The sequence below is a fragment of the Columba livia genome, chromosome 27 (assembly GCF_036013475.1).
Source record: "Columba livia isolate bColLiv1 breed racing homer chromosome 27, bColLiv1.pat.W.v2, whole genome shotgun sequence".
NCBI classification, from domain to species: domain Eukaryota; kingdom Metazoa; phylum Chordata; class Aves; order Columbiformes; family Columbidae; genus Columba; species Columba livia.
This window is the reverse complement of record NC_088628.1, coordinates 1232212-1258819: the sequence shown is the minus strand read 5'-3', so window position 1 is coordinate 1258819 and position 26608 is coordinate 1232212. Positions and strand designations below refer to the sequence as shown.

The 26608-nt window shown below is 50.0% G+C and overlaps 1 protein-coding gene across 1 annotated transcript; it reads left to right on the top strand.

Moving 5' to 3' along the window:
* Window positions 1-12953: 12953 nt before the first annotated feature.
* COMP (cartilage oligomeric matrix protein) lies at window positions 12954-26575 on the top strand. Its single transcript, XM_021291622.2, has 19 exons — window positions 12954-13195; window positions 15203-15288; window positions 17357-17408; window positions 18403-18575; window positions 19838-19975; window positions 20729-20806; window positions 20923-21081; window positions 21633-21737; window positions 21899-22006; window positions 22143-22302; window positions 22931-23049; window positions 23381-23433; window positions 23764-23957; window positions 24375-24553; window positions 24724-24772; window positions 25018-25214; window positions 25348-25520; window positions 25683-25822; window positions 26000-26575. The coding sequence occupies exons 1-19, from the start codon at window positions 13123-13125 to the stop codon at window positions 26044-26046; spliced, it is 2283 nt and encodes a 760-aa protein (XP_021147297.1). The 5' UTR covers window positions 12954-13122; the 3' UTR covers window positions 26047-26575.
* The last annotated feature ends 33 nt before the right edge of the window (window positions 26576-26608 follow it).

Sequence of the window (26608 nt, the reverse complement as noted above, 5' to 3'; positions counted from 1 at the left end):
TAAAAGAAATCAGAACAGCTTGACGCAGGTTCATAGCAACGTTTTGTTTAGGAAGATCTTCTGGGATCATAACACTCCTATAGCTTCCTTCAGCCCATATAATCTTTAAAAAGCTTTCTAGACCTTACAAAATGTGATAATAAGCATTAAGAGCTAAAATGGATCTTTTCCCAGAACTTTACAGTCTTTCCTCAGCTTTTTCCTATTGGAACATCTGTGGCGGTGTCGGGACAGGGAGCGGTCGGGCTGGCTGTGGTTTTGTTCCATCTCCAGCTGTTGGACCAACAAATGTTGCAGCATTTAGTAGGCGTGCCGAGAAGGTGCTTATGGAGCTCTTTTTGTTTATTTCTATTTAATTTTTGCAAACTAATGGCTGATGATGCAGATGTCGTAAGATCAGAACTCGTATAAATGCCTTCACGAAACAAGAGCACCATAAAATCCACTTAAGTAAATATTGAAGGGTTTATTGGGCTCTTGTGGCATTAAAAAGCACAGTCTTAATATGCACTAGATTGGAAGTAATGCAGCGTGTGTGTTTAAGGATACGCAGTCTATTAATTCCTAATGTCAGCAGAGCTTTATTTCCAGCCGTGATGAGATGGAGGCGTCACTTGTTGGGCATGTTCCTGTATGGGATCCGAACAATCGTACTGTGGGAAAGGAGTGTTCTGAATAAGGTGGAAATAAAGGCTTTTTTTAGTTATAGCTTTATGGACTTCGGTCTTAATGCCTGAATTTATCCAAAGGGTATTCTAACGTTGCATTAAAAGCTCTCTGTCAAGTGGTACTAGATCGAACGGGCATTGTGTAATATTTCTGTTTCAACAGTCCAAACAGTGATACGTGGGAAAGGATTATCTCGCAGGGGCAAAAGGATGCTAGGACAGGAATTAGCAGGGCTCATTTGGAGAGCTTTAAACTAGACTCGAAGGGGGATGGGGATGGGGATGCAGCTGGGCTTGTGTCAGTGGGGCAGCACTCTAGAGCTGATGAAGGCTGGGAGGCCTCCCGTACCCCTGGGGGGAAATCGGTGTGCTCAGCTCGCTCTCTGAAATGCCCGCACACCAACGTGTGCACCCAGGCGTGCACCAAGCATGTAGGTGCTTGGTGATGACACCGAGCTGGGAGGAGTGGTGACACTGGAAGCTGTGCTGCCATCAGAGACCTGGACAGGCTGGAGAGCTGGGCGGGGAAACATTTAATGAAATAGAACAAGGGCAAGTGAAGAGTCTTGAATCTGGGCAGAACAACCCCAGGTTCCAGTGTAAGTTGGGAATGACCTATTAGAGAGCAGCGTAGGGGAAAGGGACCTGGGGGTGCTGGGGACAGCAGGGTGACCATGAGCCAGCACTGGGCCCTTGTGGCCAGGAAGCCAATGGGACCTGGGGTGGGTTAGAAGGGGGTGGTCAGTAGGTCAGAGAGGTTCTCCTGCCCCTCTGCTCTGCCCTGGGGAGACCACATCTGGAATATTGTGTCCAGTTGTGGCCCCTCAGTTCCAGCAGGACAGAAAACATTCCAACCCGCCTGGACACCTTCCTGTGTCACCTCATCTGGGTGTTCCTGCTCCATGGGGGATTGCACTGGATGAGCTTTCCAGGGCCCTCCAACCCCTCGCATTCTGGGATTCTGTGATTTCAGTTCCTTTCGATGCGAAATGCAGAATTCACCAGCCAGGCCTTATCTGTTCATTGTAAATATTAAAGGTTCAGAAAACAATCCTTGTGAGAACTTTCATAATGTAGTAGCAGCTACAGGTAAGACTGGAATTTAAGACTTAACAGCTTCTTTTCCTTTATTTCTTGCCTGAATAAAAGAAAACAGATCTAGAATTGAGGAAGACCAACTGTGTTGGGTGTCGCAGTTGTTTTGCCATCATGGCATCCCTTATTTCTGATGTCTGGGGCTGAGTGCAGGGCAAGGAGAGGCTGGGTCCTGAACCAGACTGGTTTCAGAAGGGAGAAGCTTACTTGGAGTGGAAAGAATGTTTTCTTTACAGAATGCTGTGGATTTGAGGAGGAACCACGCCAGCACTGAACACAGGTCATGAATGGTTACAGTGAAGCTTTGTAATGCCTTCCCAGAAGTGGTGAGTTCCTTGGAAATGTACCCAGGCCACTGGTGGAATTTCACCGAGCAGCACAGGAAAAGATCAAGAGGACAGTGGGTCCCAGATTTTACCGTGCTCCCGAGAATGATGCTTCAGTTGATGATACCACCTGCTTTCTGAGCACAGCAGGCTTAACATACAGTGGATTTGCCCCTACTTGCTCGGAACAAGGTTTTCCATCGCCAGATTGACGTTAAGGAGCTTCACGGAGTTCTTTGGAGCTCCCACTGTGGAAGGCAGCCAGTGAGACAGCGAGCAAATAAACAGAAAGGTGCTGGAAGAGCTATGAAGAGATGGAGAGATACGGAGTCCTTCCATGCTGTTCCCCCGGTGTCACGCAGAGCAGCAATTATCCAGCGGTGCCATTGGAGACTCACGTTGCAGAAGCTGCTGTAGTGGAAGTGGAGTCTGCTTAAATTCCTGGACCCTGAGCAAGGCTCATAGCAACACTACGAACCCATTTTGCAGTCTGGAAACTGTGAACTGGGGTTGTTTTTCCTAAAAAAGCAATTACTGGGCTTGATTTATGATCAAACAGAAGTTTTCAAATGGCTTCTCGACTCTGGTCCAGAAATCCATAAGCCTTATGTCATGTGGAGGAAACCCAAAACACAGACTTTTTTTTCTGTTGTTGTCAGTAAATGTTATTAAGAAAGTGAAATGTTGAACTAGATCCTATGGCCTTTATTTCAGCTATAGTATGAAGACAGAGCAAAGGTGCTATGGGAAGCTTTGTGGTGAGTAAGTGGCCTCAGACAAGATCCTAACGCTAAGCCGCCTTTCTGGCAGCAGATGAGTGTGTGACTTTGCTGGAAGAGGTGATTGCAAAAAGGTTATGGAGGAGGTCCGGAGAGCAATAATTCTAAATAGCGCCTTAGTAATGATGTCATTTAAACAAAAAAAGTAATGTTAAACATTGAGCAATGAACTCCTTTGGACTGGGAGCACCACAGGGCTGCTGGCCAAGAGGCAGAAGGACGTGTAGAGCAGAAGTTGCACGGTGGAATAAAGAGCTTGTGGCAAGTCCAAAGCACGCAAGGTCATGATGGAAGAGCCATATTAGAACAATCCTGAGGAGGAGCAGGATAAATAAGCCAATCTTTTCTGTGAGTAGTATAGCCACTTGTGATCAGCCCGTGTGTCTTGAAGTCAGAATCCAAATCCTGGGGGAGCTGGAGCACTGAACAGTGTGAGTGGTTGCTGTGACCTCAGACGGATCTTGAGCTGTTCTCTTGGGGCTCAAACCAAATCCAGTGATAATCCACACCTGCCTCCTCTGCTGAGGAAGCAGAAAGGCCGAAACAAAACAAGGGGTATTATTCTTGTGGATTTGACAACTCGACGAGCATCAGGAAATATTAAAAATATCATTTAAAAACCGTTGGTTTAGGTTTTTTCTTTGGAGGCTGATCCATTATGGTGCTGCAAATGGTCTGAACCGACAGCACCCTCGGGCTGGAGGACAGAGATCAGCCCTTCGCTACCAAGCACAAACAGTCCTGAAGAACTCCCAGTGAGCTCAAGCGAAGGGCTGAGGGCCCGGGCGGCTCTGCGAGGCTGCACGCGCCTTGCTCCTCCTTTCCTTCTCATACCGTTTGTGCTGTATTCCGCCGGGGGCCACCACAAACCTCATCCAAAAGAGAGCAAGGGAGGGGCCACCTGCAGCGCTGAATGGCAAAAGCTCCTGTTTTATAGGGAGATTTAGAACTGGAACTTGGATCTCCCTAGAAACAACTTCTCCCACTGCGTTAGGAGTAACTCCCAGATGTGACTTGAAGCCAGCAAATGATCTCAGGCTGGGAGATCAGATTTTGCTGAGTGTACAGGGCTAGACATGTTCGTGACTCTTTCCAGAAGTTCTCCTGTCCAAACCACGCATCGATATTTGATTTCCTTGGGAAATATTGGCCTTTGACTGCGTCTGTGGATAGAGACTTGAAGTTGCAACATTATTCTCGGGCAGAAAGCTGCTGTTGTCATTGCTATTTCTCCACCTGAGGCGCGGGGTTCCTGGAACTGTGTGCGCTTTCCTGGAAGCAGTGGCGGGGGTAACGGCTTGTGCAGAGAACATTCAACGACCGAACAAGGTGTCAAGGGGCGAGGAGGCGCTGGGGCTGAGGGAGAGCTCCGGGTTCCGCTCTCGGGACGGGGATTGCTCTGCCTCTTGTTTTCAGTGTTGCTTGCACCCAAATTGTTTTGGCTTGAATAAAGGTTAAGGGAAGAAACGACTGCTCCGCCGGCCAAAAGCGATTGGCCTTTATTGAGGGCAGCGTTGCAAAAATAGAGAGGATCCAACTTCTAGTTTCCATGTGGAATTAAAATCAGAGTGACTCTGTGGCCGTCACAATGAGGTTAATAAGTGTCTTTGCAACCTTTGGATGGGAAGAGCAGTTTAGATGGAGCAAGGACTTACTCTGAGTCTTTACGCAGAGCCTGACACTGAAAAATATTGTGAAGAAAACAGATATATATTTGCTTTTGTGGCTGTTTTTCAGCTTTGGGTGGGTCAGGAGAAGGAAGTGCCAGAACTCTCCAGAGCCAGTTCATTCCTGGGAGATTTCTGCACTGATATTTTCTTGAGAACTCGGGAGGTTTGGATTCGTCTCCAGGCTCCGTCGCTCTGGAGCGCTTCCCCCCGCCTGCGAGCCTGCGTACACGCCACTTTTCCATTCCCCTAGGGCTCAATAGAAATCCCAAACCATAGTCCGGATGATGTTGAATTTTCCTCCGAGTTTATAAATGATGTACGAAGAAGCACCATTTTTGGATAAAGCCAGTAATCTGCAATGTCTCAAAGCTCAGGAAAATCAAATGTGCGTATGAGAAGAGCTGTGTGATACGGTGACCTGAGAGCGCTCGCGCCAGGGAATGCATGTGTTGGGCGCCCAGTGGCTGCTCTGTTTCCACAACCCGCTGGTGAAATGAGCAGTTCCACAAATGCAAATGGTTCTTTTCAGGCTAATAGGCCTCTTGTATAGATTCTATGGACTTGTTGTTCAATATTACAACTTTGTAGTCTGGACCGTGTAGCTGCTGATACCATGTCTAGAAGACACGGGGTTTGTCATTCTCTGCTTGTCCTCGAGGAGCTGGCGTCCTTTTGTGGTCAGGATTTTGGGATCAGTTAATCGCAGGCGTCAAGGCGCGTTCAGAGAACAAGAATCATTCTTGTTTGCTTGAAATCTGACATAAGTTAGTGGTCAGTTGGAGCGGATGTAAGTGAAAAAGATGGAGACAGTGCTCTGCTTTAGCACCAGCACAAGAGGGAGAATGATCTTCGTGGAATACTGAGGCTCTGCTAGGTAACAAACCTATCTTCTCATTTTCCATATGGATAATGAGACCACTTTAGAGAACAGCTGTGGCAATCTGCTGGTGCTTCCTTGATCCCTCTGTTCTTTGTGCCCTCCACGGCGTCCTCGCCGTCCCCATTCATGGCAATCAACGCAAGCGTCTACGCTTGAAGAGCTTTCCTTCTGATTCATAAAGGCTTTTCCCTTCTGCAAGAAAAAGTCATATTTCTGCATGCAAGTGTGAAACTACTCATATTAGAACTGAACCGAAGTGTGTAGCCTGTTCCTGAGATGAGACAAAGAGCGTTGTGTTTAGTTATCGCCTCCTTGTCCCTCTTTCTCTGTCCCATCTGGGGTTTTTGAAGGGTTGTATTTAGCAAAAGCGCTGGTCAGGCTTTGACCCAATGCTCCCAGCATCCGCGCAGCCTGGGAAGATGCGACGGGAATTAGTACAGAGCGATCCTTTCTTCATCTTCGGGAAAGTTAACCCTGCTTTCCAACAGTGAAGAGCTTTATGTCTCCTGCAAACAGCCGACTCCAAATTACAGTTTTACAGAGTACCTCAACAGTGCTCTTTTGATCACCCGTGTCCTGAAGAGACCTGATTTCTTGGGGCTGGTTTTGCTTATTTCCAGCTGTTTAATCCCACTAGATATCTTCCTTCTGGATTATTATTAATGCAAGCAAGTAGAGCTAATTGCTACGGAGAGGTTATGTGAAAAGCATCAAATGGGAAGGAAAAACCAGCCCCTGCTGCAGCCAGTAAGAGAGGAAATGTCGAGAGAGCCATCGTTACTCTTGAATCAACAGTTATTAAAAAGCTGCAGCTTTTTGCTGCGTATATCCAGGAGACCTGAACGGGTTTGCCTAATATAACTTCTGGCCTGGAAAATGTCTTGCTGTTCCCTCGAGATGCCCACAGAAAGGACGAGCCTTGTGGTCTGTGGACGCAGCATCAGAGCTGCCGCTCCAGCTCAACCACTTCACACTGCTGAGGCAGAACAACCGCGGCGTTCAGGTCTTCCCTGGGTTTGGGGATGTGACCACAGACAGCGCGGTTGTCTCCCGCGAGCGGACGCCGAACCATTCCTTGGCTCTCTACAAACAGCAAGGTTTTCTTTGGAGTCCCGAGCCAAACGTTTCCCTTCTTTTTCCTGCTGTTCTGTTATGTATTTGGCCGCGCTCTCTGTCCCAAAGGTGTCTGTGTTCTGGTGGTATTAGGTATGAATAGATTGTCGAGTTCCTGGGGATCTTCCTTGCTGAAAGGCGCGATGGAAACCTGAATTCTTTGCGAAGCCGCATGGCAAAAGGCTTATGGCGTGTGCCAAACTGCGGGCAGGAGGCAGTAATTTGAGGACAGCAAATGCTCATCTATGTAATGCTTGTATATATTATACAGAAATAGTGTTATTCATACATTGTATGTGCATTTATGTGTAGCTACCGGACTAATCATGTGCAGACAGCTCCAGCAAGATACCAGAGTGGTTTCCCAGGGTCCCTCGGGTTCGGTTTTCTGCCTATGAAGGGGTCAATGCCGAAGTGTCTTTTTGAGGTAAGAAGTGCTGGTACAGGACCAAAACCGATCGGCGCTCCCCAGAGGAGCCCCGAGGCTGTTCAGGAGTGTACGTGCTGTCTGCCCACCTACACGTGTGACCTCAGAGCACTGAGCACGTCCAGTCCCTCCGCAGTGAGACAGTTCCTGTTTACACCCTTGCCGAAGACCCCCGATTACACAACGCCAAGGTTTGACCACGGAGACGAATTATGTACATAATTTAAAGGGAAAGAAAGAACAGACTGCTTAGCAGAGCTCTTGTTTTTAAGGTTTGCCATCCCCAGGAGTTTTGGGAAGTGCCTCAGTGAGCACTGAGCAGCGAGTGGAAGCAGTCGGTAAAACTGTTATTGTCATTATGACTCTGGGAGGTGTCTTTTAGTAGCAGAATCCAAAAAGGGAGACCAGGGCCAAAGCAGTTTGACTGAAAAAACCACATACTCTGAGCATTAATGATACTCCCAACAATAATTCCCAGCGAGAAGTGATGGCTTAACCATCGCATCAGTTTGCATCTCTCTTGGTCAAAACAGCCTTCAGTCTTCTTTTTTTCCAGTACAATTCGGATAATTATTCCCAGTTCCCTCAACGAATCTGAGCTCCCACTGGCTCCTGGAGCAATAGTAGCTCATTGTTGCAAATGAGCTTAATCCAGCGTTAGTTGTCTTTATTGTCCCTAATAGAAAATGGCATGAATAGTAAAGGAAAAAATGCGAGATGTTTCCTGTAAGGTCTGAACAGCCCTCTGGGGTGTGCGATTACGACACACGCCGGGGAGCGGTTTGGAGCGGGGCGCTGTGGGGAGCAGGAGCGCTGGCAGCGTTCTGCGCCCCATCTGGGAGGCTCGTTACCGCGAGGGGACGGGCAGGACGGGACGCAGCTCGTCTTCATCTGAACGTGTCAGCGCGTCTCAGCCCCTTGGCCTTCCCGTGCGTCTCTGGCGGGGTTAAAGGAGAGGCAGAGCGGAGCTGAACCGGGGCCGGTATGAAACTTGTGGGCTCTCCGATTGGCCTCCTGCCCTCGGTCTTGTAAAAAAACTACATCTTAGTTCCAGGTGTCTTAGTTCTCTGCAGACAGGGCGATGTTGACGCAATATCTCAGGCATTTTGGAAGGGGTGGGATTGTCAGTGTGGGACCCAGGAGTGCGGAACACTTGACAGCGCTGTGGCCTTTCTAGAGACAACAGATGAGCTGCTCGAAACTCAGCAAGCCGCTGGGAGGTTCTGGACCGCATTTTAAATGAAGGACAGTGCTCAGGGTGATCTTGTAGCCCCATCTCTGCGTAGACCTTGCGCATATATTGTGGCTTTGTCACCTGTCCTGTCGCTGGCCTGAGGAGACTCCCTCGATGGAGCTGCTCGTTACTAAGTCATCTGGTAACCCAGACCACCCGAACTGTCCGGGGCCTTGAGTTATTGGATATTTTCTTCTCTTGCAGAAGTTTCTCGGAGTTCCTGTGCCATCGTGTGTCGTGTTCTCAGCCGGTGCGGGCAGGATGTGTCACCTCAGGCACATCAGCCACGTCCAGCGCGGGTGAGGCTGCCCAGGCAATGTGTAGTATCACTTATTTTAGATGAATGCACATTTTTTCCTTAGTATCTTTCCCAGCCAGAACTTGTGGATGAGGATTCACCTTCTTCAGCGCAGAAAGGCGGGTTAGTTATTTCAATGCTGGCATGAGCTTGGCCTTCCAGGTCCCATTTACTCGCGTGGTGCGACCCAGCACGAGCTGCTGCGCTTCCGAGCGGTTCTGTTCCGCATCCGTGGGGCAGGATTCTTCCTCAGAGGACTCTGCGGCAAGAAAACGTCAGACCATTTAGCTCTTTGGTTGCTACCAATGGGTTATCTTGTCGGGAATCTCATTAGGGAGATCAAGAAACAAAAGCTTGCGGGAGCAGAGCTGCTTCTGAATTGTGCTGGTGGCTTCCTGGGTCATGTCCAGAGGCTCGGGGCGTCTGTCCTGATGACACACATAGAGGTGTCAGACCTGCACCTTTCTTTGCCCTCTTTTCACTGAATTTAGAACATGTTTTAAAAAGGGGGGAGGGGGACAATAAAGGCAGCAATTTTTCAATATATGTTTGCTGGCTTACAGATGTTTCCTCCTTATGAAATGCACGTTTGACAGCAAAAATATCGGAAACCCCGTCCTCAGGTCGTGCTGGTTCTGTTCCTGCTGCTGGTCGGGGGTTTGGAGCTGAGGGGAAAGCAGAGGGTGGCTGGGTGCTCAGCTCGTCGGTCTCTTTCTGTGCGTGTCTGCCTCACGCTGGAAAGCACCTCCGCACCTTTCTTCAGAAGGCGTTTTGCTGCTGGCTCCACGTGCTCCGGCCGTGGCCCAGCGGTACCTCATTCTGCCTATTGTCACGGTGACTTGTGGGACTTTTGTTTTTCAGCTCATGTAAAGGGCTTTGCTGCCATTAGTCAAATTCCATTAGCAGGGTAGAAAACAACAAGATGAATGAATGATAAATTTAAAAGCACACATGGAGCCGTGTCAATTTATTATATTTTGCAGGCTTGATTCTCTGTCATTGCAGATTGCCATTGATTTAACGAAAAAAAACCATTAAAAGTACTTGTAAAAGGTCTCGGGTGAGCTGCAGTGCCTTGAATCCCCGGGAATTCAGAGTCAGAGACATAAACCAGACGGCAGCAAGCTGTAACTCTTCAGACACATAGCAAACCGCGACCTATAATGGATTATTCCATCTTGCAAGGGATGAGGCACACGGGGACGGGATGGGGATGTTTTCAGGTATTGACTGATGGATTTTGTGTGCAATATTTGCATCAATTCAGGTGTTTATTTCAAACAATGAATCTGTCTTCTATAAAGCATCGGTGCTATTCTTTACATAAATCAGTTAATACCTAAACTTTGTTACCTCTGGACTGCAAATAACTCTAAGTACAGATCATTTAGGAATCCTGTTTGTTGAGATTGTGTTTTAGCAACGGATGAAATAAGTATTTGTATATAATCAAGCTGTAAAATGATGTTTTGCAAACTTTTGAAAGCAGGTTTTCATTTTGACTGGGAGCACATAGTAGAAAGGTGGGACAAGACTGAAGTGGGAGTATAAACCATTTAAGAACAGGATAGAGAAGGCTTTATGAAGGCTGGAGAGCTGGGCAGAGAAAAATGTAATGAAATAGAACAAGGGCAAGTGTAGAGTCTTGAATCTGGGCAGGAACAATCCCAGGTTCCAGTGTAAGTTGGGGAATGACCTATTAGAGAGCAGTGTAGGGGAAAGGGACCTGGGGGTCCTGGGGACAGCAGGGTGACCATGAGCCAGCACTGGGCCCTTGTGGCCAGGAAGCCAATGGGACCTGGGGTGGGTTAGAAGGGGGTGGTCAGTAGGTCAGAGAGGTTCTCCTGCCCCTCTGCTCTGCCCTGGGGAGACCACACCTGGAATATTGTGTCCAGCTGTGGCCCCTCAGTTCCAGCAGGACAGGGAACTGCTGGAGAGAGTCCAGCGCAGCCACCAAGATGCTGGAGGGAGTGGAGCATCTCCCGTGTGAGGAAAGGCTGAGGGAGCTGGGGCTCTGGAGCTGGACAAGAGGAGACTGAGGGGGGACTCATTCCTGGGGATCAATATGGAAAGGGGGAGTGTCAGGAGGATGGAGCCAGGCTCTTCTGGTGACAACCAGTGACAGGACAAGGGGCAATGGGTGCAAACTGGAACACAAGAGGTTCCACTTAAATTTGAGAAGAAACTTGTTTGGGGTGAGGGTGGCAGAGCCTGGCCCAGGCTGCCCAGGGGGTTGTGGAGTCTCCTTCTGTGCAGACATTCCAACCCGCCTGGACACCTTCCTGTGTCACCTCATCTGGGTGTTCCTGCTCCATGGGGGATTGCACTGGATGAGCTTTCCAGGGCCCTTCAACCCCTGACACCCTGGGATTCTGTGAAGAGTGGCACTGGTACCATTGATCCTCTGCTGGGAGGAAAAGGAGATGGTTTTGTGAAATCCTTGCTGGTCACCTTTTATATAATTAGGAATCTTACCACAATTAATATATAAGAAACATTGTAAAACACTTAGCATGCCATTGCAGAGGGTGTAGGTGTTTTTCACTTATTTTTAGAACTTGACCTTACAAGACTGAAAAATAAGTTTTTCCTTCTGACTTTTGCCCTTCTCTTGGCAAAGACGAGTTAACAGCACAGAGATGGAAAAACATTTAAACTTTAAACTAGCATGAGCTTTTCCTTTTTGCAGTTTGTTTGTGTGCTGCTGTCATTTGTGATGTCAACTGCAGTCAGGGAAAAAGGTGTCACCAACCTGGCACCGCACAGAATGCAGGAACACTTGGACCCCGAAGCCCAAATAAACACTATCTCTTGCTCACTAATGCTTAAAAATAATATATTGACAAATCTGGAGGATGGCTCCCATCAGATTTAATATGAAGATGTTCAGATATATCAGCTACTTTTGAATTTGGTCTTTTTAGACAGTCACAGGCACCCAGAAACAACCGAGTGGTGACCAAACACTGATCTGCTGCTCTGTGTTTGTGCTGTGTTGGAGCAGTGATTTACAGGGATTTCCAGGCCTTAGATCTGAATATAGAAAGGTATAAAGTGAGTCCAAGGAAAATAAAGGTAGGAATGACCTCACCATGTCTTGCTCAACTCCAGAAAGCGCTGCAGAAACCAGCTACATTTTAATTTGTACAGTTACTTTGCTGCCGTCAATGAATAGCAGTGATCCCAGAGGCTGTCTCAGGCTAAAGCTTTGGCTTTCTAGAAGAATGTAAAGATACATTGATTGCTGCCTCAGTTTGTTCAGATATTGAAAACGGGTGTCATATGGATTTAATACGCTTTGGTTCATTTCATTTACTAATAGAATCAGTGAGCAACAATAAGCACTATTCTGTCACCACGCTACCAGTTGTGGGAACTACCCGTTCCAGCTACTGCAGAACTGCCAGTTGGTGCTGGTACCCAGGTAACACATGCAAATTAATTTCCAGTATAAATTCGCTTGGTGCAAGAAAGTGTAAAATCTGTCTGCTGCCACATCCTCATAATAGAAAGCTAATAGTATTTATCTGCTTACTTTAGCGCACATGCTTGCTCACCAGCGCCTGCGAGACTGCAGCCGGCTGCCTCCAAAACTGTGCACGGCCGCAGGGTGGGAAGTTTTCCTGAACACGGGAGGTCTGAGGTCAAAATGAGAAAGAAGAAAGAAAATCTGTATGTAAATGGGCAGAGATCCCACTGCTCTGACACTTTAAAGACTGAGCTACTGTTTCCTGGGGCTTTCCTGTCTGTGTCCCCAGGGGTGTTGTGTGACTGACAGATTTCACAGCCAAACAGTGTGAACGTGTGATGAAGAATTTCGCTCGTTTGCAGACTAACCTTTTTCACCGTTTCACTCCGATTTCCTTGATGCAGCAGCTCGCAGGTTTTCTTTGGGCGGCTTTCCTTTGGCTGTTCCAGGTGGATTTCTCAATCCGCGCTGTGTCTGCTGGTGGAAAGTGCTGGATGGAGACTGACTGGTGGAAAATGCTACAGTGAGACTAAAGGTTCTTGTCGTGCCGTCACTGCTGCCCCGCGTCCTTCCTTTCCACAGGCCTGGGGGGGGAAGAAGAACATCAGTACCTTTGCCCCATCCCTCTCCGAAACAGGATGCGGTAGCTCCTCTTTGGAGCTGGAAGGTGATTCAATAATTCTGCCCCGGGTGCGAGTGGTGAAACTGTCTTTTGGGAGTTTCAAGAGCCTTTTCTGAAGCCCCAGTGAAGTCCAGATGTCGCTTTTGTGATCTTGTGAGCAGTTTTAGAAGGAAAATCTGTGCGGGACGGGGCTATGAATCATCTGCCGAGCCTGTGTCCATGAAGAAAAAAAACAATCCCCAAAGAATCCATTTAATTCTGGAATTTTCTGACCTATTTTGGTGCAAGCTGGTCTAAAAAAAAAATATGAAAGTATTCTCCTGATGAGTTTCTCATATTGTTTACTCTTGTAAGGCTCGCCGGAGCAGCAGCCAGCAATGACGTCCACCCCGGCCAGCATCACAGAACGAGAACTTCAGAGGAAGGAATGCGACTTCATAAATAGCAAACCACAGACACTAATGGGGAGCAGAGGCGAACCTGCAGGTTAAAACCCGCTGCAGGAGAAGCCGGGACATCCACAGCGCCCGGGGAGTGCAAGATGATCGCAGCTCTAGCCTTTGCTTTCCTCTGCCTCTCCTGTCCTTTTGCATCATGTCAGCAGAGAAGAATAGGTAAGTAATGTTAATTATCTCTATATTTTCTGGGCTCGTATGCTTTCTAGACCCTTATGAAAATTCTATTTTGCTGGAGAGAGTGAGGCAGAAGGTAACAGTGAACTGCACCTACTGAATCCCAGTGCTGAGGGATTTTCTGGTCTCATATGAAACTTGAAGCTGAACTGTCTCAGTGTCCAGTCTCAGATTTTCTCCCCAGTTCCCCTCCTGAGCAGTGAAGTGTTTTTAAATAAACCCATTTATTCTGGGGCAGCTGGAAACCGAGTTGTGTTCTGTGATGACCTACAAGAGACGCTTCACATGAATCTGCATTTTGCATGGGATGGAGGATAAAACCCCGGTCATACAGAATGTCCTGTGGATGTTCTCCCTGCTGTGCACACAGGGCTGGGCAATCCCGACCTTTAGGAGCGTGGTCATGCTGAATTCATTACCAAAGCTCCAGTTCTCTGGATCCTCAGCTCCAAGAGGATCTGGGAGCTCCGAGTGTCCCAGAGACCCTGGTGTCTGCTGGCGGAGACAGAACGAGTGCAGGAGGAGTCATGGCAATGGTGCGAGTGCACAGATTTCCTTTGGAAAGCGCTCCTGAGTGGTCAGATCGTTATTGGGAACCTGAATGTTAATAAAAAAACCCCCAAACTTTTGTTTGAAATTACATCATGCTATTAGGGATGGAAAATCTTCCCCAGGAATAGGAGCTGCCTGAAGCCTTTGTGCAGAGCTTATTCCAAACCTCCCTTTGAAGTCAGAAACCATGTGCAAGCTCCTTGTTTTCAAGAAAATAAGAAACATCACTTAATTCAGTCTTTCTGTCTTCGAACAACACATTTGTGGTACTTGCAATTCAGTTCCCAAACCAAAATGTTTTGGAGAGGTTACAAATATTCACAAAGTCCTCTTGGTTCTGGGTGGGGACGACCCGCGAGGCTTTCGGGCTCATTTGTCACACAAGAATGCCCAAGTTGTCCTAAATCAGTAGCCTGGGTTCACACCCCACCCGCGGCACCGGCAAATTCCTCATGTTTGAGGGGGCAGAGCCCAAATTCCAGCTCGTTTCCCCTTTCTTCACCAAGCTTTGCTTGCACTCTGGGCCGGCTGTGACTTCTGTGAGAGGATTGATTAACAGGGAGAAAACTAGAGGAATGAGCTTGGACTTTCTCAGGGCAGACAGGAGGTCACCAGGCTTGAACTCGGTGTCCAAGTGGTTTTAAATGGTTCAGGTTTTCTTAAAACTTACATAATTCTAGAAACAACGAGCTGCTTCCATTCATTCTTGTTGAGCGAAGCTGGAGTGTAGAGCAGATTTTAGCATGTCTCAGAGGAGCAGGCAAGCCCGGACTCTACAGATGGGAGGGAAAAGTCATGTTAATCTGCCCTAGATGACATTGTAAGATGATTTATATCCTCTAGTTCAGTGCAGCTTAAATGGGATTTTGCAGTGTTGCGTGGATGAGCAGATGTGTCCTTTGTGTCCCAAAGCCACCACACGCCAGGTTGAAACTCCCACTCCCCAAAAAGAACCCGTCCCCGGCAAGAAAAACCCCGGTGCCACGAGACCAGGCGAGGCGACGGCCGAGGTGCCGGTTTGCCGCAGCTGGTGCTCGGCAGCACGTTTGCCAGGGACCCGGCGCAGAGCAGCAGCTTCCCCAGCGCTGAATTATTAATGTGCTTCTTTTGGCAGCAAAACCTTCCCATGTGTGAACGGCGGAGGCCGCGCCAGAGGAACAGCGGCCGCGGTGCCAGGCTGCCCGGCCGGTTGGGTTGCTGAGGGGTAACTGGTACCTACTGGGCAGGCAAAGCTGATTATCGCTGTCCTGCCCAGAGCAAGTTCTACCCCGCGTGCAAATCTCCATTAATTCGAACAAGCTTCTAGTTAGGAACAGCCAGGCACTGGTGTGGAGGAGTCTGGATGGTGAATATTAAGCTGAAGTTAATAATATCAGTTGGTTTGTGTTGCTAATGGCTCTTCTGTGTTTCTTTCCCCAACCACTTTGGCTTTCTTAGGAGGTGAAGTCGGGCCAGAAATGCTGGAAGAGATGAGAGAAACTAACCGTGTGCTAATGGAAGTTCGGGACTTGTTGAAGCAGCAGGTAAGTGAGGAGGGGATCTCATTCCTTCCATTATGCTGCACAAGAGAGATCGCTGGGTCCTCTGCCCTACCTGCCGAGTTCTGGAGTTCAGGGGCACTTCAGGTGAAGGGAGCGCTAGAGTTACTGCTCTGGAGACCGGGATCAAGAGGTGGTCTCACAATCAGATCCGTAATTCTGGCACAAAGTGGATTCCTTTGAACTCCAAAACCTGCTGCTGAAAACCAGCGTACATAATGAACTCCAAAACAAAAGGCACGCACACGGGGTGGGTATATATTGAAGTGGAAAAACAAGTCACTTTTTCCTTGGTCTTGTGGGCGCGTGAAATCAGTAGAGAGTCCAAACTTGGAAGATGGCAGAGACCTTTCAGCCATCCATTAGGGTCTTGGAAAGGGAAGTCGTACGGAGCCTAAACAAGCTCTGCATTCACTCTTTCCTCTTGTTGTTTTAATCCTAAGCCTTTCTGGCTCCAGTCGTTTCTGGGGGAATTTGGAGCTTAGATCTTTTCCCGTTTGAACGAGGAGATGCTGGTTTGCCTGCTCAACACTTTGAAGTATAGAAAGGGTCCTGTTCTCCCTTTGCCCGCTGCGGCAGCTGAGGGCGGCAGCCTCTGCCTGCCAGATAACGCAGTGGCAGACGGGCCTGGGTGCCAGGGCAAACCGGGCGGCCTCTATCTGCAAAAACATCTGCTGCGTTGAGCTACTCTCACATTTCGGGCTGCTGCATAAATACCCAGTGTTTACTAGGAATCAGGTCAGACATGGTTCCTGGCAGCGTCGCGCGATGATTTCCAGCGTTCCCTTCCAGCTCAGCGCTGCTTCTCCACGCAGCTTTTTAGTTTGTTCTTTCTTTCTTGCCACCTCATTTTTTTTAAATCCGTGGCCTTTTTCTCAACAGCGCTTTCAAGAAAACTCAAAAACCAAACCTGCAATCCCCCTGCAGAGCCAAGGCGGCAGTTCATCATTTCTTCCTAAAATTTACTTTTCCTTGACTCAGCACCTCGGGGTGTTGGCAATGAGGGTGGCAAAGGCACGACAATAAAAGGCCAGATCTGCCCTCCCGAGCCAAAGGCTGAAGGATTCTCGGCACAAAGGAATCACTGATACTCGTTAGCCATGCTCCCAGCTCTCCCCTCTGCTCTCTGTCACCCCGCTCTAATGGCAGATGTTGTGGGGATTAGATCTGTCTCTGTATTAACTGTTCAAAATACACAACCCCAGGCTGTGGTGGAGGGAGGAGAGAATCTAACACAGAATGGAAACGTGCTCTCCTACCTGGGAGCTGGCACTGAGACGTGGGCAGGAGCTCTTGTCAAAGTGCAATGACTTAATAGTGGTCCGCAGGGTGCGGGAGCGCGGTCCTGAGCAGCGGCTGTAGATGGCCGGTAAGGCGTTTGCAGGACAGGACGCCGCTGGGGTTGCTGAGGTGCTGGAGAGCTGTGTAAATGTTGGCTTGGGACTGACGTGCTTCCCCGGGCCTGCCCGTATTCCTCTCCTCACCAAAGGAACTGATTTGCACTGATTCTCTCTTTGCCCAAGCAAGCTTGAAGAACAGGAGCCTAGAGGAGGTCAAAGTCTGGAGGGAGGAGCTTTCCTGAACAGATTCTACATTTCCAGGGCGTTAGGGCTCCAGTGGCATCAGCAGCCTCAGGGATCATTCCTGTATCTGCAGAAGTGGCTCAGAGGAGCCTCCTCCTGGCCTGGCCCGCAGTGCCCGGGCTGCAGGTGAGCAGGATGCCGGGACTGCTGCTCAGCCCCTTCTGCAGCACAGACCCCCAGGAAAGGAGATTCCTCTTTCTTTATGACACTTGTTTCTGTGTATTCAAGCGTTTCTTGCATCTGTTATCAAGTTAGCCTATGGAAACACTGCGGCGGGGAGTGACTGAGAGCAGGGAATACAAACCCCCTCAGCTTGCAGAAAACCTGCAGCGCGGACTTTGGGGCAAGAGTGGATTTGTGTGTGAGCAGCTGGGCGGTCTCAGCCACCCGGTTTCTGGCAGTGGGGCTGCGGGTTTGCGTGGGAGCAGAACTCGGCCTTTGGCTAAGTGGTGATTCTTATTTTCTTATAGATTAAGGAGATAACATTCCTGAAGAACACAGTCATGGAGTGCGATGCCTGTGGTGAGTAACGGAGCCCAGTCCTGTGTCCAACCGCCTCCTCCAAGTCCCTCATACCCCCGTGTCCAAACGAGTAGTGAAATGCCACCTGTGAGCTTGTTTCACAGTTAACCTGAGTGTTTCACAACTAACCTGAGTGTCACAGAGGAATACTCAATATTAGCAAAGTGTGGGGTTTTTTAACAGGACATTCTGCACGCATGGGTGGGTGTTCATGCTGCTCTCATGGTTCCGTGGCAGCTGAAGCTATTACAGGGTGAAGAAGTAGCCTTAAAGTGCTCATCTTTCAGCAAGCGCGGTTCGTGGAGATGCTCTATGATTTGCCAATGCGCTCCGAGGGTGGAGCAGTAACCATTTCTGCATTTGGAGAGATTGTAGCTCTGCTGGAAAAGAGATTAGCCTGAGCTTTGGGGAGCCGCAGCACAGAAACACATTAATCCACAGCAATTGTTTTAATAATTGGCTCGTAAAGCTGTCCCCAACGTTCTGGCACTTGATTTCTGCCTTCCCCGCTTGCTTTTCTGCGTTATACGAGTCCTCCTCCCGTATTCCTTACTGTAGAATTTTGAGCCTTTCAGTCGGGCACTGAACAACGTGACTCACAGCACTCGTGTGCTTCTCTAATGATTTCTCAGAGAGAGCAGTGGCTAGCGAAGGCCTTGTTTCAGTGAGGGTTTTGTTGCTGCTGGTGGTAGAGTGTTGGTTCTGGTTTTGTTTCGTTCCACATGTTTTATGTTGGGCTTTCAAGCTGGAGAAACTGGGAGGAAAACGTGTCCTCGCCACTTGCAGTAGTGGGTGTGGGAGACTCGTGACAATTCTAGATCCTGGGAGAGTTCATTCCCAGCTTTGAATTGGCCTTCAGTGAAGTTCTTCATCCCATACGGATTCATCTGGTGAATTCTCTTGTGCTGTGGGTCAGGTCATGGGGACAAAGCCAAGAACCCGGTGTGGGGATGGGCAGCGACGGCTCTGTGTTTCACGTCCTCTCGCCCCCCAGGCATGCACACCGAGGCCACGGGCCCCGTCATCACCGTGACACAGTTCAACAGATGCCTCCCCAACTCCTGCTTCCCCGGCGTGACCTGCACCGAGACCGGCACCGGGTTCCGCTGCGGACCCTGCCCCCCGGGCTACTCGGGCAACGGGACCCACTGCACAGACATCAACGAGGTAAAAACCCAGCGGGACAGACTGGATGTTATAAAACCGGCTCGTTTCTCTTGGAGTGGTGTGGGTTTGTAGCGTGGTTGTAAAGAAAAGCCTCGCGGTTCCCCCGGGAGCTGAATTCAACAGAAACATCATTTCGTGGGAAGGAAATGTAAATCTCAGCCTCCCTTAAGCTCTGTTCAGTGCTGGGTTTACATCCACCCTGGCTAGGCAGTTCTTTCTGGAAGATACACAGGCTCCAACTAAATAAATCTTTGGGTTTGTACCACACAGGAAGGTGAGTTTGGGAGACCAGAACAGCCCCTTTTGGTCCTGCGATCTTTTGAGCTGCTTTTAGGCTGCTGAGTTGTTAGAGATAAGATTTATTATGTGTGGAACAGAATCAAATGCTTCCCGAATAGTCCTTTATACAATAAATCTTACCACACTACTCATGTGGCTTTACTCCTGCCTTTAAATCAAACCTTGCTAGGCAGATACTCTTTAATTTAATTTTGTTTTTGGAAAGTGTGGCATCCCATCAAGTTTCCTCTCTGTGTGGATCAGATCTTTACTCTACTCAACCATTAATTCTGCACGTCCCCGAGACTCCTCAGTTCTGCGGTTTCCAAACCACAGTCCTGTGCTCGCTGCTGAGTCCACCCAGCAGCTCTTGTCTTTCAAAGCCGTGTCACCTCTATAGCGTTTCGGTTTCAAAACCCGCTGGAGTTAAAAGGATTGATGAGAGATTTTGAGATTGACCATAATCCGTTAGTCACCCAAATGTGGGAACCGCTCTGTTCTGTAACGCATCTGCCAGAAGAACGCATCTTCCGCAGAAGAATTCAGTGAAAATGAGAGTGTTGGAGGAAATACATCAAGCATTAATAGCAGTTTTGGAAAGACAATCGCTTCCCAGAGTAGTAAACAAACAACTGTTCTTGCCTTTCAAAACCAGTGTCAGAAATGATCCAGTTCTCTGGCTTCAGGGACGCCAGGAAGGGAGGTGGGAGGCCAAGCCAGCTCTTTGCCTGGGCAATTGATGTCACCTAAAAAGAATTAGTCCTGAAAGATTATTTGTTTTACTTGTCTGCACATACTGGAACTTGGGAGAACAACTGAGCTGGGGAAGCTGCATTTTCCACTTGCGAGGAAAGCCAGGAACTTCCATGCGTTTCTGGTTGATTCTTTCAAAATAAAAGTGCAATGGCTGGGTCTCGCCCAGCTCTGCGAGCTGCCGGCCCCGCGCGAGCCCGCCGCACAGAAATCCTCCCTCTCGTTCGCAGTGCAACGCAAACCCCTGCTTCCCCAAGGTCCAGTGCATCAACACCAGCCCCGGGTTCCGCTGCGACCCCTGCCCGCCCGGCTTCACCGGCCAAACAGTCGAAGGGGTTGGACTGGCCTATGCCAGGGCCAACAAGCAGGTAAGGCCCACAAATGCTTCTGTCTCCTTCAGAAGCCGTTAACTCTTTCCCCTCTGTAATCATCATTCAAAGCTCTTGGAGCCCTCATAGAAACGGGAGGGAAGTCCCAGATTCCTGGGTTTAGCGGTGGGATGCAGCGAGGGACTCGCCACAGGTGTCCTGGCACATCACAGCAAAGGAACCTCCGTCCAAGCCCGCGCCTCTGCTGAGTTTAGGCTGGACAGAATGTTACGTCTCAGCGCCTTTGTGGCTGTGAAGCCAGCCTGGGGCGCCCTTTATTCCTGGGACACAGCAGAGCTGCTGCCTCTGCCTGCAGCCCCCACAGCTACAGACAGATTACAGTGAAAACAATTATAAACCACATAGTCTTAGTATGGTGTATAAGAATACATTGCCCAAAGCAGGGCAGGCATGTGGCTTGTGTCATGTAGAGAGCTGCTGGCTGCTCACAGGACGCAGCCTCTGACCTTCCTGCTCCATGTTCTGCCCATTTGAGCGAGGAGCTGCTCTCAGCGCAGCGCTGAGCTGTGTTGCTGGGCTCAGAGCTCCGGGCACAGAGGGTGAACAGCTCGTCTGGGCTCAGAACTAGTGCTGGGATCAAGGTCAAGCTTGTCTGGAGGAAAACTTCGAGCTGTGGGGTCCCAGTGAGGTGTGTCAGGGGCTCTGCTTAACACTAGTGATGCCCTGAGTCCGTAACCTGATGTGGTTCTGCCTAGGAACAAAGTTAACGTCTGCTCTGGTTTTCCTGGGCAGGTTTGTACTGACATCAACGAATGCGAGACAGGTGCTGCCAGAAATTGTGTCCCAAACTCCATCTGCATCAATACAAGGGTAAATATTACCGGAAAGCGCATGTGGATCTCTCTTCCTCAGGCTCCGGGGCCTTTGTTTGCTGTGGCAATCTAGGACTCACGTTACAATCAACTCCCTCTTACTATTTCTTGCAGGGATCCTACAAGTGCGGGGCTTGTAAACCCGGCTTTGTCGGGGATCAAATCACCGGCTGCAAGAGCCAGTCGGTGAGACGCTGCCCCAACGGCGAGATCAGCCCGTGCCACGAGAAAGCCGAGTGCGTGGTGGAGCGCGACGGGTCCATCTCCTGCGTGGTAAGGGCCAAACCCCCCGGCAGCCGCCGTCCTGGGGCCGGCTCCGCGTTCCCCGGCGCCGCGCTCGCTCTCCCGGGTCTGCCACTGCCCTCTCCTGGAGATCGCGCCTCCTCGCCCCGACAGCCGAGCTGCCGCAGGGTCCCTTTGGGTGCTCTCTGGAGAACTGTGCCGCTCCTGGCACCTCAGACCCGCTGTTGTCTGGTTGTTTGGGTTGGGTTTCTTTTGCCTGAAGTGCTACAAGTGTGTGATCACGGAACGCCGCACGCAGCTGAGCGGGGGACGCGCTGTTCCGCAGCTTGCTGGAGCCAAACTACTCTGCTGCTGCATCTGTCTTTATAATCTCAGGAACAAGCAGAGTTTGTATCCGAGCTATTTAAAATGCTTTTTAGAGCCTAACTGTTTTTTCCAGACAATATTCTTCCCGTAGAGCGTTGCACACCTGGATTTGCAGTGCTTTGCGCTGGTTCTCCTGTAAAGCCTTCGCTTTTGGAGGCAGAACGGCCACCGGGGACTCGCTGGCAGCCTCATTTTGCGGACATGCTGTCTTGCAGTGCCTCGTGGGCTGGGCAGGGAACGGCTACGTCTGCGGGAAGGACACGGACATCGATGGAGTCCCCGATGAGAAGCAACGCTGCTCTGACAAGAAGTGCCGCAAGGTGAGGTGCCGTTGCCCCGTGTTTTGCTGGGAACAGTCTCCCGGAGGGACGCCTGAGGAGAATTAGGCAATTTGGATCTGAGGCCTCGGCCCAAACCTTCAGAACTCCAGCAAAAGGACACGCGGAGCTTCGCAACAGCCCCTTCGCTGCTTCTCTTCCAGGACAACTGCATGACTGTCCCCAACTCCGGCCAGGAGGACGCAGACAGGGATGGGATTGGAGATGCTTGTGATGACGACGCTGACGGAGATGGGATCTTAAACGCTGAGGTTCGCATTCTCATTTTTACCCTGACATACCTAAACATACCCAGAGGTCCCGCAGAGCAGCTGCCTCCACCTGCCACGTGAATTTCGAGGTCACAGCGTGCAATGCTTCCTTTTAACCCGTCCCTCTCTCCCGCAGGACAACTGCGTGTACACGCGCAACGCCGACCAGCGCAACGCCGACAAGGACAACTTCGGTGACGCGTGTGACAACTGCCGCCAAGTGAAGAACAACGATCAACGGGACATCGACGGCGACGGGAGGGGAGATGAGTGTGACGATGACATGGACGGAGACGGTAAGAGCAGCCTCAGGGAGGTGAAAACCCTTCAGCGCGCAGCTGGAGACCCTCCCAGCAGGTCCCAGCTGCCAGAGGCGGGAGCTCCACAGGAGCAGAACCCAATCGTATGACTCTCTGATTCAATTTTGGATGGGCACGGAGCCAGAAATCACAAGTGCTGCTGGCCTGAGACGCACGTGTTTATTTACAGCGTATTTCCAGTGCAGCCAGGGCTGTTTGGGTGTGGAGCTCCCCGCTGGCAGGATGTGCTGCTGGGTGGGTAAACGCAGAGAAGTGGGAAGTGAAGTCACACAGGTTGCTAATTCTAAGGTCCTGTCCTTGCTCGGGCTCTGAAACAGCCTTGACTATATCTTCCATGTCAAATAGCTAACATTAACCTTGACTTATTTTATAATTATATAGATATCCGGGGTACATTTTAAGATCAGTTGCTGCTGATCTCTCCCTCCATAGCTGCTAGGATGTAATTTAAAGGGCATAAGATGTACACAAAAATGGAAATTGTTGATGCTATGTGAACTCAGCTGTCCTAAATATTTGCCACATCTTACATCCAAGAGAGATTTTGCTGCGTAGCCCTCAATGGCCGCGCTGCCCTGACGGGTCGACTCTGCGTGTTTTGCAGGGATCAAAAACCCGACGGACAACTGCCAGAGAGTCCCCAACCCAGACCAGAAGGACAGCGATGGCGATGGAGTAGGAGACGTGTGTGACAGCTGCCCAACCGTCAGCAACCCAGATCAGGTCAGGAAACGCTCCCGGTTTTGCCGTCTTACGGGTTCGTTTCTCTCACTCGAGACAACGCTGTGTCACCTGCCTGAGGCCACTCACCGTCACCATGCGCAGAACAGAACGCTGTCCCTCGATCAAACGTCCTGGGGTAGAGAACAAGCCAGAGAGGACACGTTGCACTCTGGGCTTCTCTCTTCCTACCCCACTCATCTGTGTTCAGAGAGAACGCTGCTCAAATTCAACAGGGCGATCCGTAAATTGGACCAAAGGAGCTCTCCCACTGTTCTCTTTGTTGCCTCTTGATCTATGGAAAGTTTAAATTATTATGCCTTTATTTTTCTAGAAAGATACTGATCACGATCTCGTGGGAGATGTCTGCGACACCAACCAGGACAGGTGAGAGCTTGCTGCAAAAATTACCCTTAGGTTCCATGAAATCCTGGGGATGGAGGGGGGAAAAGGTGCATGTTGGGCAGCGCCCTGGCAACCCGGCTCAGCCTTAGCCCATAAAAGACAGAGCTTAAGGGAAGTGCAATTTTCTTTAGATCCCAGAAAACCTGCCGGTGGCAGTTTGACCGGAATATTTCTCATCTATTATTTGTGTCACTATCAGCTTTAAGAGTTCCCCAGGCTGAAATCCCCAAGCGCTGCCTTGGTGCGGGTCCCAGCTCCTAGAAAAGCACGGCATGCTGATTTTCAACCCTGACCTGTCGTTTTCTCCGCCAGCGACGGGGACGGTCACCAAGACACGCGGGACAACTGCCCGACGGTGCCCAACAGCTCCCAGGTGGACACAGACAACGATGGGCTGGGGGATGAATGTGACGATGACGACGACAATGACGGGATCCCAGATGAGAAACCTCCAGGCCCTGACAACTGCCGGCTCGTCCCTAACCCTGCCCAGGAAGACTCGGACGGTAAGAGAAGCGGCTGCGCGTCCGCTCTGCGGGAGAGATCCCGTTCCTGGTGGCCAAACGCTCCTCACTTTGGCTCTAGAGATAGGCAGGAAGCAAATTCTCCTTAGTCCTGACTTGAGATGGTCTTACAGCTTTTCACATCTCCAGTAACCCTGAGATCAGGATGAGATTTGGGAGAAGTTCCCTTCCAGAAGTATCTGCAACTTGAGGTGTTTCTTCTGTTCACAGCACCTCTGCGAGCAGATGCCTCAGGGTTTCTTTACAACTGACAAAAGCCGAGTTTACCAGAGCTCTGACCGTGTCTTAACGCCATTAACTGTGCGAGCCAAGAGCTTGCTGAGCAAACCTCAGGTGCCAGGGGTAGGAGAAACTAATTAGTGAAACCTCGTTACTCCTGTTCTTGTGTCCCGCTCGCAGGCGATGGGGTGGGGAACCTCTGTGAAGACGACTTTGACAGAGACATGGTGATCGACAGAATCGACGTGTGCCCAGAGAACGCTGAGGTGACGCTCACCGACTTCAGGGCTTTCCAGACCGTTGTGTTGGACCCCGAGGGTGACGCGCAGATCGACCCCAACTGGATTGTCCTCAACCAGGTAGGACCCTGCTCCAGAACCAGCCTGGACCAAACTGGGCGCAGTTTTAATAGAAAGACTCCACAGGTTTATCTGAGTCTCACCCTTGCTGTACCTCTCCTGATCCCATAACGAGAGTCAAGTTAGTTCGCTTGGAGCTGCGCTAACGAGTCAACATTCATCTTTCTCAGGGCATGGAGATTGTCCAGACCATGAACAGCGATCCCGGCCTGGCTGTAGGTGAGGCCCTTTATTTTATCCTATTGAAAAACCCTCTGTGATAAAAAAGCTGCACTGAGAAGTGCACAGTTTAAGTATTTCAGACATCACTTTACGATTCCATCCACCTCCTGGGAAAACATTTTCTGTAGTAGGCAGAATCTTCAGATTTGGCTCAGCAAAGTCCACCAGCCCCAGCTGAGTCTGGCAAGAAATGGGTCTACGTATTGTTGTAGAACAGAGTATTTGTTTCCTGCCGGTTGCAGGTTACACGGCGTTCAATGGAGTGGACTTTGAGGGCACGTTCCACGTCAACACTGCCACAGATGACGATTATGCCGGTTTCATTTTCGGCTACCAGGACAGTTCCAGCTTCTACGTGGTGATGTGGAAGCAGATGGAACAGACGTACTGGCAGGCGAACCCCTTCCGGGCAGTAGCAGAACCTGGAATTCAGCTGAAGGTAAAAAAGTCACTGAAAAAAGAGCTTTGGGTAGTGGATTTTTGCCTTTCTCTTTGCTGTGCCGCTGGGGACCAGCAGCTGCGCTCGCTCGGTCCTTTATCCAGACGTTTGACCCGTCTGTGCTCCGCGTTAGGCAGTGAAATCTAAAACCGGCCCTGGCGAGTATCTGCGCAACTCCCTGTGGCACACGGGGGACACCACGGACCAGGTGAAGCTGCTCTGGAAAGACCCTCGCAACTCCGGCTGGAAGGACAAGACGTCCTACCGCTGGTTCCTGCAGCACCGGCCTCAGGTCGGGTACATCAGGTGAGCAGTTTGGTTCCCTTTGCTTGGCTGAGATAAGTTTGACACACAAAACAAGCGTCTCTGGTCCCCGTGGTGAAGAGGAGGGAGAGCGTCCGAGGAGCCATGTCCACACGGGTGTGCCAGGCTCCCGTCTGTGTCCTACATGTGCTTGTTCTCTTCTAGAGCTCGGTTCTACGAAGGCCCTGAAGTCGTAGCAGACACTGGAGTTGTCCTCGACACGACCATGCGAGGGGGACGGCTCGGCGTCTTCTGCTTCTCCCAGGAGAACATTATTTGGTCAAACCTGCGTTACCGCTGCAATGGTGAGCTCGTTTGCAAAGTCAAATACATACGAAGTCAAATACAAGCAAATTGCCATTTTGCTTTCAAGTCGTTATAATAATTTGTTCTTGCATCTGTAACGGGATGTCACGCAGCAGCTTATTCTATTTTTCACTCCTAGTTCTAATCTCTGTTTCCTTTCATCTCGCCCTCTTCAGACACCATTCCAGAAGACTACGAAACGTTCCGAGTCCAGCAGGACTAACCTCCCGTCCCAGCGTCTGTCCAGCCAGACTCGCTTTCCAAACCGTGCTCAGCTGCCCTGCCCGTCGCTCTGGTGCGAGAGCTGTGAGTAACGCTCGCTGCGGTTACCCGGCGTCTTCTCTACAACAGCAACTTTCTTTAAATCGCTACAAGAACCCGTTGGAAGGGCAGAGGCGTAGACAGCAAGTGTGGACAGGGGCCTGTGCTGCTGTCAATGCTCGTTCTCTACGCTGCGTGGATACAGATGTGCTGAGGAGTTACCTGCGGTAGCTGGGATTGAGTAAGTTTAGTGTTGGCCGAGTCCCAGGACTCCTTTCCCTCCTCCAAGGGTGAATGTTCTGCGCCTTTTCGAGACCTGCCCAGCAAACCCAGCACTAGGCTGAAGGGACCCGGAGAGCGGCCTCTGTACAAAGCTGCTCACAAAAACATTTACAAATGTTAAAAAAAGCACTTTAAGGAGAGTATCTTTGTTCTGGAAGGTTGGATAATAAATACTCTGGGATGTTGGGTAATAAACAGACTGCTCCTTGCTGGTGTGCGTGTTGATTTTCTTTCTGAAACGA

What these genes read in the sequence shown, in the direction of transcription:
- COMP (XM_021291622.2), top strand. Translation starts at nt 13,123, where the DNA reads ATGATCGCAGCTCTAGCCTTTGCTTTCCTCTGCCTCTCCTGTCCTTTT. An exon ending in ATGTCAGCAGAGAAGAATAG is followed by an intron (nt 13,196 to 15,202) that starts GTAAGTAATGTT and finishes TGGCTTTCTTAG; the next exon opens with GAGGTGAAGTCGGGCCAGAA. An exon ending in ATGGGATCTTAAACGCTGAG is followed by an intron (nt 22,007 to 22,142) that starts GTTCGCATTCTC and finishes TCTCTCCCGCAG; the next exon opens with GACAACTGCGTGTACACGCG.